The sequence below is a fragment of the Anolis sagrei genome, chromosome 4 (assembly GCF_037176765.1).
Source record: "Anolis sagrei isolate rAnoSag1 chromosome 4, rAnoSag1.mat, whole genome shotgun sequence".
Lineage (NCBI taxonomy): Eukaryota > Metazoa > Chordata > Lepidosauria > Squamata > Dactyloidae > Anolis > Anolis sagrei.
Window position 1 is genome coordinate 192,240,126 of NC_090024.1, and position 13,484 is coordinate 192,253,609.

General features: G+C 40.9%; 1 protein-coding gene across 1 annotated transcript; it reads left to right on the top strand.

The window, feature by feature from the left end:
* Positions 1-64: 64 nt before the first annotated feature.
* LOC137094694 (small nuclear ribonucleoprotein E) lies at positions 65-13,125 on the top strand. Its single transcript, XM_060773027.2, has 5 exons — positions 65-218; positions 6,990-7,016; positions 7,385-7,447; positions 8,906-8,984; positions 12,850-13,125. Exons 1-5 carry the CDS (start codon positions 165-167, stop codon positions 12,903-12,905), a joined length of 279 nt encoding a protein of 92 aa, XP_060629010.1. The 5' UTR covers positions 65-164; the 3' UTR covers positions 12,906-13,125.
* The last annotated feature ends 359 nt before the right edge of the window (positions 13,126-13,484 follow it).

Sequence of the window (13,484 nt, forward strand, 5' to 3'; positions counted from 1 at the left end):
CCGCCCCGCAGCGGAAGTGTGTGGCCTACGTCGGGAATACGTCAGTCAGCGTGCTCACGTATGCGCGTGCGTGAGTCTAGACGGAGGAGGAGGCGGTGAGGCGCCGGCCTTGAGGAGTTTCTCGGCGGGATTTCTCTCTCACTCTCAGCACAGCTTCCGCAGGGATGGCCTACCGCGGGCAAGGGCAGAAAGTACAGAAGGTGATGGTGCAGCCGATCGTATCCTTTGCTCGGGCGCCGACCAGGCTTGGGCCTCTCTCTCTCTCGGGGGAGAAGCAGGCCTTTACTTACTTCCCTACTGCATTTCCCTACTGCATTTTCAAAAGCATTTGAGCTTTTGAAAAGCCTCTATTGGCACTATTGTTGTTAAAAATGTTATTATTGTCCTTGTTATTGTAATTATTCCCTCTTTTTTTCTAAGGCCCCATCCACACTGCCATATAAAATCCAGATTATCTGCTTTGATTCTGATTATATGGCAGTGTAGACTCGTATAATCCAGTTCAAAGCAGATAATGTGGATTTTATATGGTAGTGTATCTGGGGCCTAAGAAACTCAAGGAGCAGTATTGTGTTGTCTAAGCAACTGTTGAAGGCTGGGGAGGGGGGGTGTGCATTAGCCTTCCAGGACACGCTGAAACTCTCCATCACATCACTTTCCATTTGCTTTTTGTTTCAATAAAGGATTGTTCTGAACCTAAGTTGGACTAAAGAGGCCATAAATTGTGTTGTAAAATGCTCCCCACCCTTTCTCGAGATTTTGGGAGATATGGAAACAAATCTTGAATGAAAAGTTTGCAAAAATTGTTTTTTACTGTTGGGAAGCCTAGAGTGCCGTGTGGAGCATTTCAGAGAAGAAGAAGAAAAAGAAAAAGGTGTAACTCTTGTTAGACTCAGGGGCACAAAAATAGCTCTGGGAGCTGAATTCAACCCACAGAACACACTTTGCCCACTCCTGTCCAAGTCAATTTAGCTGAAAAATAAACATTGAGGGTAGCAGTTCTCAGAAGGAAAAGTCGTATTTGCCTGTTGCAGTATAAACAATATAATCTTATGGTACAGTATAATTTCTGTATTAATTGATTTAAGCAGGATTAGAATAAAGATGGGCAACTTACCAGGATAAGCCACTGAACCCATTGGGGCCACATTGCTTCTGCCACAGATCATCATCTAACATTAATGTTTCTGCAACAGCTGCTGACATGCATTAGCAAGCACAATAGTAGCGGAGGTAGAGGAGGGTACCAGAGCATCTTCCCACATCATAGTATCCTAACAAATTGGTAGAATTTGGGTCCTTGTTCCTTAATTGAAGAGATGCAAGAAAAAGGTAGGTGAGAAGCTGCAACAGGAGATGGGCACTAAGGTTTGCCCAGGCAGAACATTTCCCATGTCCTCTCGCAATCCTGCAAAACCATACTTTTTTCTTGTTCCCCACCACAGTGATTTACTGGCTGGTGGAAACCTGGAATAGGTGAGTGGTGGCAGTGATGAAGTGTCCATGTGTGTGCTTGTAGCTGGATGAAGAGAAATACTGTTATCTTCTAGGACCACGGGAGATCCCCTGTGAGGTCCTAGAAGTTATCATATTAGCTACAAACACATAGATGGATACTCCACATTGCTTTACTACCAGCTAATGAATAGCCATATTCAAATATTGCAGTGGTTCTCATCCTGGGGTCCCCAGATGTTTTTGGCTTACAACTTCCAGAAATCCCAGCCAGTTTACCAGCTGTTAGGACTTCTGGGAGTTGAAGGCCAAAACATCTGGAGACCCCAGACTCAGAACCACTGAAATAGTGTAATGTTTAAAGTGGGGACGGATTTGGGTCATTGCACAAGGGAGCAGGGGCGGAGATGGAGAGACATTCCAAGTTAACATTGGTGTATGTAGTTCATAGGATACCAGCAATGCCTTTTTCGTCTTTATTTTTTTTGTGGGGGGAGAACTCCAAATTTTGGCAGCACAATTCTTTTTGAGGTCAAAGCAAGCAACAGTATGGGAATGGTCAGGGCTGGACTAACATCTGCTGCATGAAATGCACAATGTAGATATTACACGTGCTGGAGGGAAGTTATGCTGAGAAATGGTGAATGATCAAAGTCATTAAGTGAGTTCTATGGTTGAGTGGGAATTGACTGTGTATTTATTAATATGACATTCTAACTATGCAAAAGTAATGGACTGTTGTGCATCACATTGTCTTGGGTTGGTTATTCTCAGTGCAAGGCACCAAGAAGTTGCTCATCTCTGTTCTAATCCACAAAAAGGTGTGTCATGATAAATGTGTTATTCTTTAATCTCCTTGTGACAGAATTGTGCACTTGAAAAAAACTACCAGGCAGAATGAGTGAGAAAACATCTTTATTGTACAATAAACTAGTGGTTTTAAAGAAGCTCCCTATCACCTAACAAATTCCATCCCCTTTTGTTCTCAGTTGGTGTCCCATAGAAAACATTCCGCCGAGACAAAAAAAGAATTGTCCAGAGTTCAGTAAAAAAAGTGAATCACTTTCCCCCACATCAGGTTGCAGCTCTTCAAGCCATTGTTCTGAACAGCACCCAGCAAATTACCCTGTCCTTTTCCAGACATTATCTGTGCCTGGAGGGCAATTCAGTGTCTTCTGTTTCTTTGCTTCATTTCCAGCAGCCCCCAATGATTGAATCTTGACCTTTACAGTTGTGGTTTATTAACTTTCTGCCTCAGTATGTGAGAATTCAACAGTGGCAGGTGGAAGGGGGGAAAAAGAGCATTTCCTGTAACTCTCTTGCACACTTACTTGGGGCACTTAAAAGGAATGGAAAAAGAACTATTTCCAGTACATAATTCTTTCTGTCACCCAGACAGTGCGGACTGTTGAAAGGTGAGGCTGAAATTATCATCACAAAACAAGAAGTTGACTAGACTTTACTTCCTTACTTAGGCGATCCCTCGTTGGCTGAGTAGGATAGTCTTCCAGGATCAGTGTTCTGGTGGGTCCGTAGGTGATTGTGGAGCCCTGTTCTTGATCTGCATCTTCTCCCGCAGTGAGGGCATTGGTTTCCAGGTGGAAGGCGGTACCGGTTGGAGTTGGCTTGACGCGCCTTCCTCTTGGCCCTCCATTCGAGCCTCTTCAAATTTTGCAGCACTGCTGGTCACAGCTGACCTCCAGCTGGAGCACTCAAGGGCCAGGGCTTCCCAGTTCTCAGTATCTATGCCAGAGTTTTTAAGGTTGGCTTTGAACCCATCTTTAAATCTCTTTTCCTGTCCTTCAACATTCCGTTTTCTGTTCTTGAGTTCGGAGTAGAGCAACTGCTGTGGGAAATGGTGGTCGGGCATCCGGACAGTGTGGCCGGTCCAGCAGAGTTTATGGCAGAGGACCATCGCTTCAATGCTGGTGGTCTTTGCTTCTTCCAGCATGCTGACATTTGTCCGCTTGTCTTCCCAAGAAATTTGCAGGATTTCCGGAGGCAGCGCTGATGGAATCGTTCCAGGAGTTTCATGTGACGTCTGTAGGTAGTCCACGTTTCGCAGGCATATAGCAGGGTTGGGAGGATAATAGCTTTATAAACAAGCACCTTGGTATCCCTCAAACACACTCTGCTTCATTCGGAAAAATGCTGCACTCACAGAGCTCAGGCGCTGTTGTATTTCGGTGTCGATGTTGACTTTGGTGGAGAGGTGGCTGCCAAGGTAGCGGAAATGGTCAACATTTTCTAATGTTACGCCATTAAGCTGTATCTCTGGCATTGGAGAAGGGTTGGCTGGTGACTGCTGGAAGAGCACTTTGGTTTTCTCGATGTTCAATGACAGGCTGAGCTTCTCATATGCTTCTGCGAAGGTGTTTAGAGTAGCTTGTAGATCTTTGAATGCACACAGACGATGTTGTCATCAGCATACTGGAGTTCTATAACAAATGTTGTAACTTTGGTTTTGGCTTTTAGTCTTCTGAGGTTAAATAGCTTGCCATCTGTCCGATAGATGATTTCCACTCCGGCAAAAGATTCCCATCAACAAGATGAAGTATCATAACAAAGAAGATGGAGAATAAAGTTGGGGCAATGACACATCCCTCTTCGACACCTGGTTCCACCTTAAATGGCTCACTTTGAGAGCCATTGTTGTCCAAGACTGTTGCCATCATGTCATCATGGAGGAGCCGCAGGATGTTCACAAATTTGTCAGGGCACCTGAATTTTTGGAGGATGGTCCAGAGAGCGCTGCAATTCACTGTGTCCAATGCCTTTGCAAGGTCAATGAATGCCATGTACAGAGGTTGATTTTGTTCCCTGCATTTTTCTTGGAGCTGTCATGCAGTGAAGATCATGTCCACTGTTCCCGTGGAAGAACGGAAGGCGTTCTGGGAGGGTGTCTTCTGAGAGGGATAGAAGGCAGTTTGCAAGGATTCTTGCATGGATTTATCCAGCTGAGGTTAGAAGGGAGATACCTCGATAGTTTCCGCAGTCTGTTCTTTCCCCTTTTTTTGAAGAGGGTGATGATGGTGACATCCTTGAAATCTGCTGGGATTTTCTCGGTCAGCCACACTTTTTCAATGAGCTGGTGGAGTTGTGTCAGCTCAGGTCCTCCCTCTTTAAAGATTTCAGCAGGCATCCCATCAGGTCCGCTGGCTTTGTTATTTTTTTGTTGGCTGTTGGCATTGCCGACTTCTTCCAAACTTGGCAGTGCGGCAAGCTCATCCCTGGTTTGTTGTTGCGGAATTTGTGAGAGAATCTCTTCGGCCACATTGGAGCTGTGGTTCAGGAGGCTTTGGTAGTGTTCTTTCCAATGCAGTGCAGTAGATAAACATGGAACTATGTGAAATTGAATACTGGAACAGCTTAGATGATGTTTTTGGATAACAAGTCTAATAGTGACGGTAGTGGATTTATATGTTTTTAAAGGTTTTAATGTTTGTATTTTATAATTCTCTTTTAAATGTTTATTGTAAGTTTTACATTGTTTTAATGATGTAAAACAGCTGCCCGTGTTGTAAAACCGCCTTGAGTGACCGTCAGGTTCATGAAAGGCATGGTAGAAATACAGTGAACAAATATTAGTGTTATTGGCCCTCAGAATCATACCGCTATAGCTGTAGTTTCACTAAGCAGCTATACTCTTTGGCTAAAAACCACTCCCATAATTCGGCAGCATTGAGCCATGGCAGTGAAAGCTGTATCAAACTGCACACTGGTTCACAGGTTTTGCCAACTCAAGGCTGGAAACCCTCAATCTGTGGGTCCCCAGATGTTTTGGCCTTATAATAATAATCATAATAATAACTTTATTTTTATACCCCGCCTCCATCTCCCCGAAGGGACTCGGGGCAGCTTATATCAACACGGTTATATCAAGCCCGGTCAACACGGTTAAAACATAATACATTAAAATGCATATCAACAAAATGATAACAAAAACAATATAAAAATAAAATAACATTAAACAGTATATAAAACACATCAAAACCAACAACCAATAGCGAAGTTCAATGTCTCGTTGTGGGTGGGCGGACTGGGGCAATTATCATGTACAGTGCAAATACCATGTAGCGATGAGGATAATCGTTTATTTTTTTCAACTCCCAGAAATCTTAACAGCTGGTAAAATGGCTGGGATGCCTGGGTGTTGTAGGCCAAAACACCTGGCAACCCACAGGTTGAGAACCACTGCCTCTCAGCCCCCCCCCCCCTCCTTTGTTAATGTTGAACTGTGGGGTTGGATTTCTTTTGTTTTAGCTGTATACGCTGCCCACAGAATTTCAAAGGCATAGCTATATTAATCTGGAATATCACTATGCAAAGAGATCATGTATTACCTTCAATACATATGAGGAAGAAGACTTAGGCTCCCCTTCTTCCCTCTACACTGGAGAATTAATGCAGTAGAATCTACAGTCCAGATAATGTCAGGCATGGGCAAACTTTGGCCCTACAGGTGTTTTGGACTTCAACTCCTCTCTGTTAGGAATTGTGGGAATTGAAGTCATGGAAGGCTAAAGTTTGCCCATACCTGACATTATCTGAACTGTAGATTCTACTGCATTCATTCTCCAGTGTAGAGTGAAGAAGGGGAGCCAGGAAGACACAGTTCCACCATGTCTTCTGAGTCATCAGTTGGGAGCCCCTCCCGCTAGCAACAATATAGTAATATATAATAATATATTGTATGTACATATATTATTATGTAATATATTGTATGTACATATAATATTGATCATAATCCTGTAATACAATATAATGCAAATAACAATACAATATAATAATATTATAAATATATATTATATGTTACATGTAATATTACTAATAATATTGCAGTATAGTGGTATAGTGCAATATAGTAATATATAATGTGAATATTGTGCTATGCTAATAATATATATATTGTGTACATATAACTTCTAAGCTGCTCTGAGTCTCCTTTGGGGTGAGAAGGGCGGGATATGCCATTCAATGTTGTAAATAAATAATAAATAAATAGATGCATCCTGGGTTTTAGGAAAAGAATGAAGACCTGGCTATGGAATCAGGTGTTTGGATAGTGCAATATTGAAATGACATAACTGTAGCAACACAAATGACAACTTCTGGAATAGGTATCATGGCACTATTATGGTATTTTGTAGGTTTTTATCTGTATTTATGATGCATTTTATTTTATTATATATATGACATTTAATATTGCCATATTGAAAGCCACTCTGTGTTCCCCTTAGGGTGAGAAAGAATGGGATATAAATATAGTAAATAAATAAATAGGTCCTGAACTAGCAAGGTGATTGCTTTTTGTGAGAATGTGTATGACTCTTATTTACATAACTTTTTCTTCTTTGCTTTCCATGTTTGGATTGGCATGGGTGATGGACATGGTGATTATATTAAACTATTGAAACAAATGTAGCATTAAAATATAGTGTAACAATGTGAAAACAGATTTCCTAGAGTGCTCTTTGTGTGTGTGCATTTTGTTCCTTTTATGTCTGTATTTTTTCTTAAGTCACTACTCACAGAACCTCATCTTCAGATACCTACAGAATGTAAGTGAACATATCAACCTTGCTTTTTACCCTTAACAATGGATTTGAACAAATTAAGCTACTGTAATCAAGATACAATACCTGATTTTATTCATGGGGATGAAAATTCTTTAAAAGCTATTTAACATTCTTTTAATAAATTTCTAAGCTCTAGTAAGCTTGTGCCATTTAATCTAAGTGATATTATTTCATGAAATTTATCTGAAGTAGAAAAATCCTGGTAAAAATATGGGAAAACACCCCAACTTCGTATTTTGTTGGGAGTGCTGTCACATGTCTGTTTTTACTTTGCTAGGGGAAAAAACCTGATTTGTGAAAACCTGTTTAGAACAATTGTGAAAGTCATTTCTGTCCTGTTTACTTTGCAGAGGTCCAGAATTCAGGTGTGGTTGTATGAGCAAGTAAATATGCGAATAGAAGGCTGCATTATTGTGAGTACTAAAGTCTATGTCTCTTATAAAATAAAAAAGCATATTTACACTGAAATTTTACTTGAACTATTGCATTAGTTTCAAGTGAGTTTCATATTTTACCATGTTATAAAAGACAAACTAAGTGGTAAACACATTTTATATGATTCTTGAGGTTACATGGCCTTCCTCATTCCCATCTTTTGTCATGGAGAGAAAAGAGCTGGTTTGTAATAAGTGTGGTGAGCCTAGTTCTTCCTCCAAATCAGAGAACTGGAATATAAATGGTGCCAAGCTAGATAGTTATCGTTCCCCTGGTAAAACTTACATTACTTCATTGTTTGGAGCAGAAAGTTGACTTGGAAGTCTGTTCAGAAATGTCTGTTGCTATAAAATGATGTTTAAATTAGCTGCTATTTAACCCTGTGTAAACATATCTAGACAATTTGTAAACATCAACACTCATCTACTAGATGTTTCTGCAAACATTTAACCATGCTTACTTTGAGTTTTGAGGAGTTGGAAGCTAGATATTTAAACAACTTGCCTTCCCCAATATGGGCAGTCTTTAACTGGTTTTCTATTCTGGTGACTGTACATTTAAAACTCGAGTCTATTCATTCTGGGACTTAAGGCAGAGAACATAATAAAACATGCATAGTTCAGAACTTTCAAAATTAAGATTAAATTTGAAACAGTATTAAAGAAGAGAATTAAAACCCATTAGAATCTTACTATACAAGATTTTACAAACAGTACAGTCTTGTGTCCTTTGTTGCTGACTTGACTTTTCTGGAGACTTGCTGGCAAAAGAACTGGGCCAAAAGAACTAGGCCTCTTCAATCTGTGGCCTTCCAGGTGTTTGGGCCTTCAGTTCCCAGAAGCCCTAGCCAGCTTGTTCAGTGCCGGCAGGACTGAAGACCGACAGGTCACAGGTTCGAATCCGGGGAGAGGCGGATGAGCTCCCTCTATCAACTCCAGCTCCTCCTGCAGGGACATGAGAGAAGCCTCCCACAAGGATGATAAAAACATCAAATCATCCGGGCATCCCCTGGGCAACATCCTTGCAGACTGCCAATTCTTTCACACCAGAAGCGACTTGCTGTTTCTCAAGTCGCTCCTGACACGACAAAAAAAAAGTGGTCAGGAATTCTGACAGCTGAAGTCCAAAACACCTGGAGGGCCACAGATTGTGCAGGCTATGTCTAAACTTTCCATGAAAAGGCTAACAATGAAGGGACCTTCCTAAGTTCCCTAGAGAGAGAGTTCCAATGTGTGAGAGCAGCCATAGAGAAAACCATCTCTTGTGATCCTAGCAACAGTGCCTGTGGAGGTGGGAGAATAGAGAAAAGCAGCTTCCCTGCACTTGGAAGAGCATTTGGAAGGGAAATTAATATGTATTTACTGACTAATAAACTATTGGAATTTCCCCCTTTCTATGTTTCCCTTAGTTTGGTTATTTTCTATTTTCACTGACAGGGATTTGATGAATATATGAATTTGGTTCTTGATGATGCAGAGGAGATTCACTCCAAGACAAAATCAAGAAAACAGCTGGGTAAGTAGCTTATTTGATACTAGACACTAAGCTTACTTTGCTTTTCGAAATTAGTAAAAAAAAACCCCACATTGATCTTCATAAATTAAGTTAAAGTCTGGGGAGGAAATCCCAGGTATGAATGAATACTAACATCATAAGGTTACATTAAAAAATATTGGAACGTTTGTGACAAATTCCTTTTTTGAGAAAGGGTTACGTTTCTTTGTTATAATCAAGACTTGAAATTTTGTGCTGTGTCAAGTTTTGGTCTGGTTTCCAGAATTAAATATGTGTAAGGGTGTGGCACCACACATCAGAGTTTGTGCCATTACAGCAAAAGCTGATCCGAGCAATGGCTCTCAGAGCTTAGTCCATGTTCAGAGAGCCCAAAAGAAGCACCCCCTATTTTCTCCGGGCTTTGGCAGAGAAGCCCCCAAAAAGCTGCTGGAGAGGCATCGGTAGCGGGCATTGCTTTCTTCACACTCTCCCAACATGAACTAAGCTTTTTGACTTACTGTATATACTCAAATATAAGCCGTGTTTTTCAGCCCCCTTTTTAGGCTGAAAAACCTCTCCTCGGCTTATACAGGGTTAGTCAAAATGCATAGGCCAATAAGCCATTCAATTGAATTGAATGGCTTCAATTGAATGGCTTATTGGCCTATGCATTTTGACTAACCCTGTATTTGGGTGAGGGTCTGGCAGGAACGCGTGGGGTTGAAAGACGAGCCCTTTCCACATGCCTTCCCGCCAAACTTCTCGCCCCTTCCCTTCCTTCAGCCCCCGCGCATCTTTCCTTCCTCCGAGCCTGGAGGAGAGCGAGGCCGTGGACAAACTCCACGGCTGTGGTTCCATCCTCCGCCGAGGAAGCTGCAGATGGAATGAGGGGAAGAAAGGAAAGGTGAGCCTTCCTTGGCGGTGGCAGCAGCCTTGGGGACACGGTTTTTAAGCCCTTCTCTCCTCCCTCGGCCCATGCGCGACCGTAGGGACATTGGCGTGAGGAGGCAGAGAAGCCAAGCATGGGGCAAGGGAGAAGGGAAAGGTGCACACCTTTCCTTCCTCCTCCCTCGCCTCGCGCATGCGTTCCTCGGCGGCGGAGGCAGGAAAGGCACGCGAGGGAGGAGGGAAAGGCACGCACCTTTCCCTCCTCTATCGCCCCGTGCGCGCCTTTACCACCACCGCCACGGCAGGTGCGAGTGGAGCGAGAGAGGATGGGGAAAGATGCGCGCCTTTTCCGCCTCCTCAGATCACTGTCCCCACGGTCACGTGTGGGCCAAGGGAGGAGAAAAAAGCTGCGAAAGCCCTGCCACCGGGGCTCCCTCCTTCGCTGCTGTCGTCGAGGAAGGCTCGCGCAGTGCAAGGGCGGAGCAGGGAAAGACAGGAGGGGGTTGGACTAGATGGCCCTTGGGGTCTCTTCCAACCCTCTTTTTTTTTATTATTATTATTATTATTATTATTATTATTATTATTATTATTATTGAGGCTGGGTGGCCATCTGTCAGGGGTGCTTTGATTTTGATTCTGCTGTATGAAGGCAGAAGGGGGTTGGACTAGATGGCCCTTGGGGTCTCTTCCAACTCCTTATTAGTATTAATGTTGTTATTGTGGCTGGGTGGCCGTTTGTCAGGGGTGCTTTGATTTTGAATTTGCTGCATGAAGGCAGAAGGGGGTTGGACTAGATGGTCTAAGGAATATCTTCCAACTATTTATTAGTATTAATGTTATTATTGTTGTTGTTATTATTATTGAGGGTGGTTGGCCATCTGTCGGGGTGCTTTGTGCTTGAAGGCAGAAGGTCCTTGGACTAGATGGTCTTTAGAGGCCCTTCCAACTCTATGATTATGGTTATGGTTATGATTAATATTATTAAGGATGGGTTGCCATCTGTCAGAGGTCCTTAGATTGTACTTTCCTAGCATGAAGGGGGTTGAACTAGAGGTCCTTTAGAGGTTCCTTCCAACTCCAGGATTCTATGAAAGGAGTCTTAGTCAACCACGAGTGGAACATGAGCCAATGGTGTGATGCTGTAGCTGAAAAGGCCAGTGCTGTTCTAGGCTGCATCAATAGGAGAAGCCTGACAGAAGGCAAAAGGGAACTGATATAACACTTTACCTAGGCTGGTTTTTAAATTTCTTTGAATGATAATTATTTAATGCAACTATTTATTTTAACTTATTGTACAATGTTTAGTATTGTTTTTTGTTTTGAATTTTTATGATTTTCTGTTTCTATAGGCATTGAATGTTTGCCTGTTACTATGTCGGAAGCCACCCTGAGTCCCCATGGGGAGATAGGGTGGGATACAAATGAAGTTTTATTATTATTATAAAATTATTGTTGATACCATATTGGTTTTTTGCTGACCCTCCTTTTCAACTTACAAAACTAATTTTTCTTTGAAATATGGGAAATATTCAAAAACATTTCCCCTACTGATGCCTCAATGAATGTAATTTATTGATATCTATTTTTATTTTTGAAACTGACCAGGACTGGCTGCATTTCTCACCCTCGGCTTATACTCAAGTCAATAAGATTTCCCAGTTTTTTGTGGTAAAATTAGGTGCCTCAGCTTATATTCGGGTCGGCTTATACTTGAGTATATATGGTATATTTCCGGTACAAACCTGCCTTGGTCCTGAGATCCTCGCAGGCTCAATTGGTGGGAACGAGAGAGTGGACCTTCTCATTGGCTGCTCCGCGACTCTGAAACTGCCTGCCCTTGGAAGTTAGAATGGTCCCCTCCCTGCTATCCTCTTGATGGCATGCTACAGCTGTTTTCTTCAGGAAGGTTTTTAAAGAAGGAGGTTTTAAAGATCAAGTTAAGGGAGTGCTCTGGTTTTAGCTATATGTATAGGTTTTTAATTGGTTTTATGGGTTTTTACTTTTGGTATGTCATTCTATTTTAATGTTTGCACGTTTGTCAGGTTTTTCATTGTATCAATTTTATTGTAAGCCTCTTTGATTCTCTTTTTAGAGAGATAAAGCAGAATTCTACTACTATTACTACTACTAGTACTACTACTACTACTACTACTACTAATAATAATAATAATAGATAAGCTAGTCAATATTAGTGATATCCATTATGTCACCGTATAGTGGGTTGTTAGAGGGAGAACATGAGCATAACAGATTACTCTGGAAGCCACAATACATATAGTAAAATAGATTATATTCTGGGGGGAAATACAAACCAATCATTGATTCTAGAGGCAAAAACACTTCCAATATATTTGTCAGACCATGCACCATTAAGAGTAAAAGTAAAATTATAAATAGAAAGAAAAGAACCTGGAGATATAAAACAATTCTAAACAGTAGAGAGGAAGTATATGAAACAGTTAGGAAAGAAATAAGCAAGTATTTTGAGACCAATGATAATGGACAAGTAACTAAAGATATAATTTGGGATGCAAGCAAAGCTCTGATAAGGGGTCCCTGAATAAGTTTAGAGGTAAATCTCAGAAAGAGATGGAGAATGAACAGGATAAGAGAATAAAAGAAATAGATACCTTGCAGGACAAACATAAAAGAACTAAGGATAGAAAGATCTGAAGAGAATTAAAGAAGAAGAGAAAACAATTAGAAGTTTTCGAGGAAAGAAATATAATAAATAAGTATCTATATGTTAAAAGCTATTTCCAAAGTTGGAATATAGAATCAATGAAGAGGATGACTTACTATTTGAAAATGAAAAAGGAAAAAAAACATGGGTGAAGAGATTGAAAGATGAAAATGGGAGAGAACAAGAGGAGCAAAGTAAGATTAGGGAGATACTGTATAGTGGATTGTATATTTAACTAAAAACTGAATGCAAATGTTAATAGAAAATAGATCCTTTGTATCCATATAGGTCTAATGATCCTGTTTTCCATTTCAGGTCGAATCATGTTAAAAGGAGACAATATTACTCTTCTACAAAGTGTTTCTAACTAGAAGTGGCTGTCCAGTATGTTGTGATTGTTATTTGAAACTTTAAACCTGAAGAAGAAAAATGTGATGGATGCTGTCACTTGCAATTTTTTCCTTGCTATTTTGAGAAGAGAGAGGAGAATGGAGCCAGTTTCTTAATACACACTTACATAATTGGGGATAACAATTTTTAAAATATTTTTGTGGACCAGTAGTTGTTTATAAATAAACATTTTTGTTAATACATCTATTTTTCTTATTGTCCCAAATAACACATGTTGAGATATTTGCTAATTCTTTTAATGACACAGAAAAACAAATTGTTTTGTCCAGGTACACTATTAGAGAAACTTCAATTAGAACAGATGTGATGAATGTGTGACTCTTGAGAATCTTGGACTGGTGTTCACATGAATCTGAGCCATCACAGCCAATAGTGAAACACGATGGGAATTGCAATTGGACAGGATATGAAGGACCACACTTTCCCTCATGCCAACTTTAGAATATATGGGTGTTTGAGATAACAAAACCAAATAGTTATCTATATCTGAAATGAGTAGTTTCTTGTCAGTGTTGAAAGAAAATCTAATACCCTGTGAG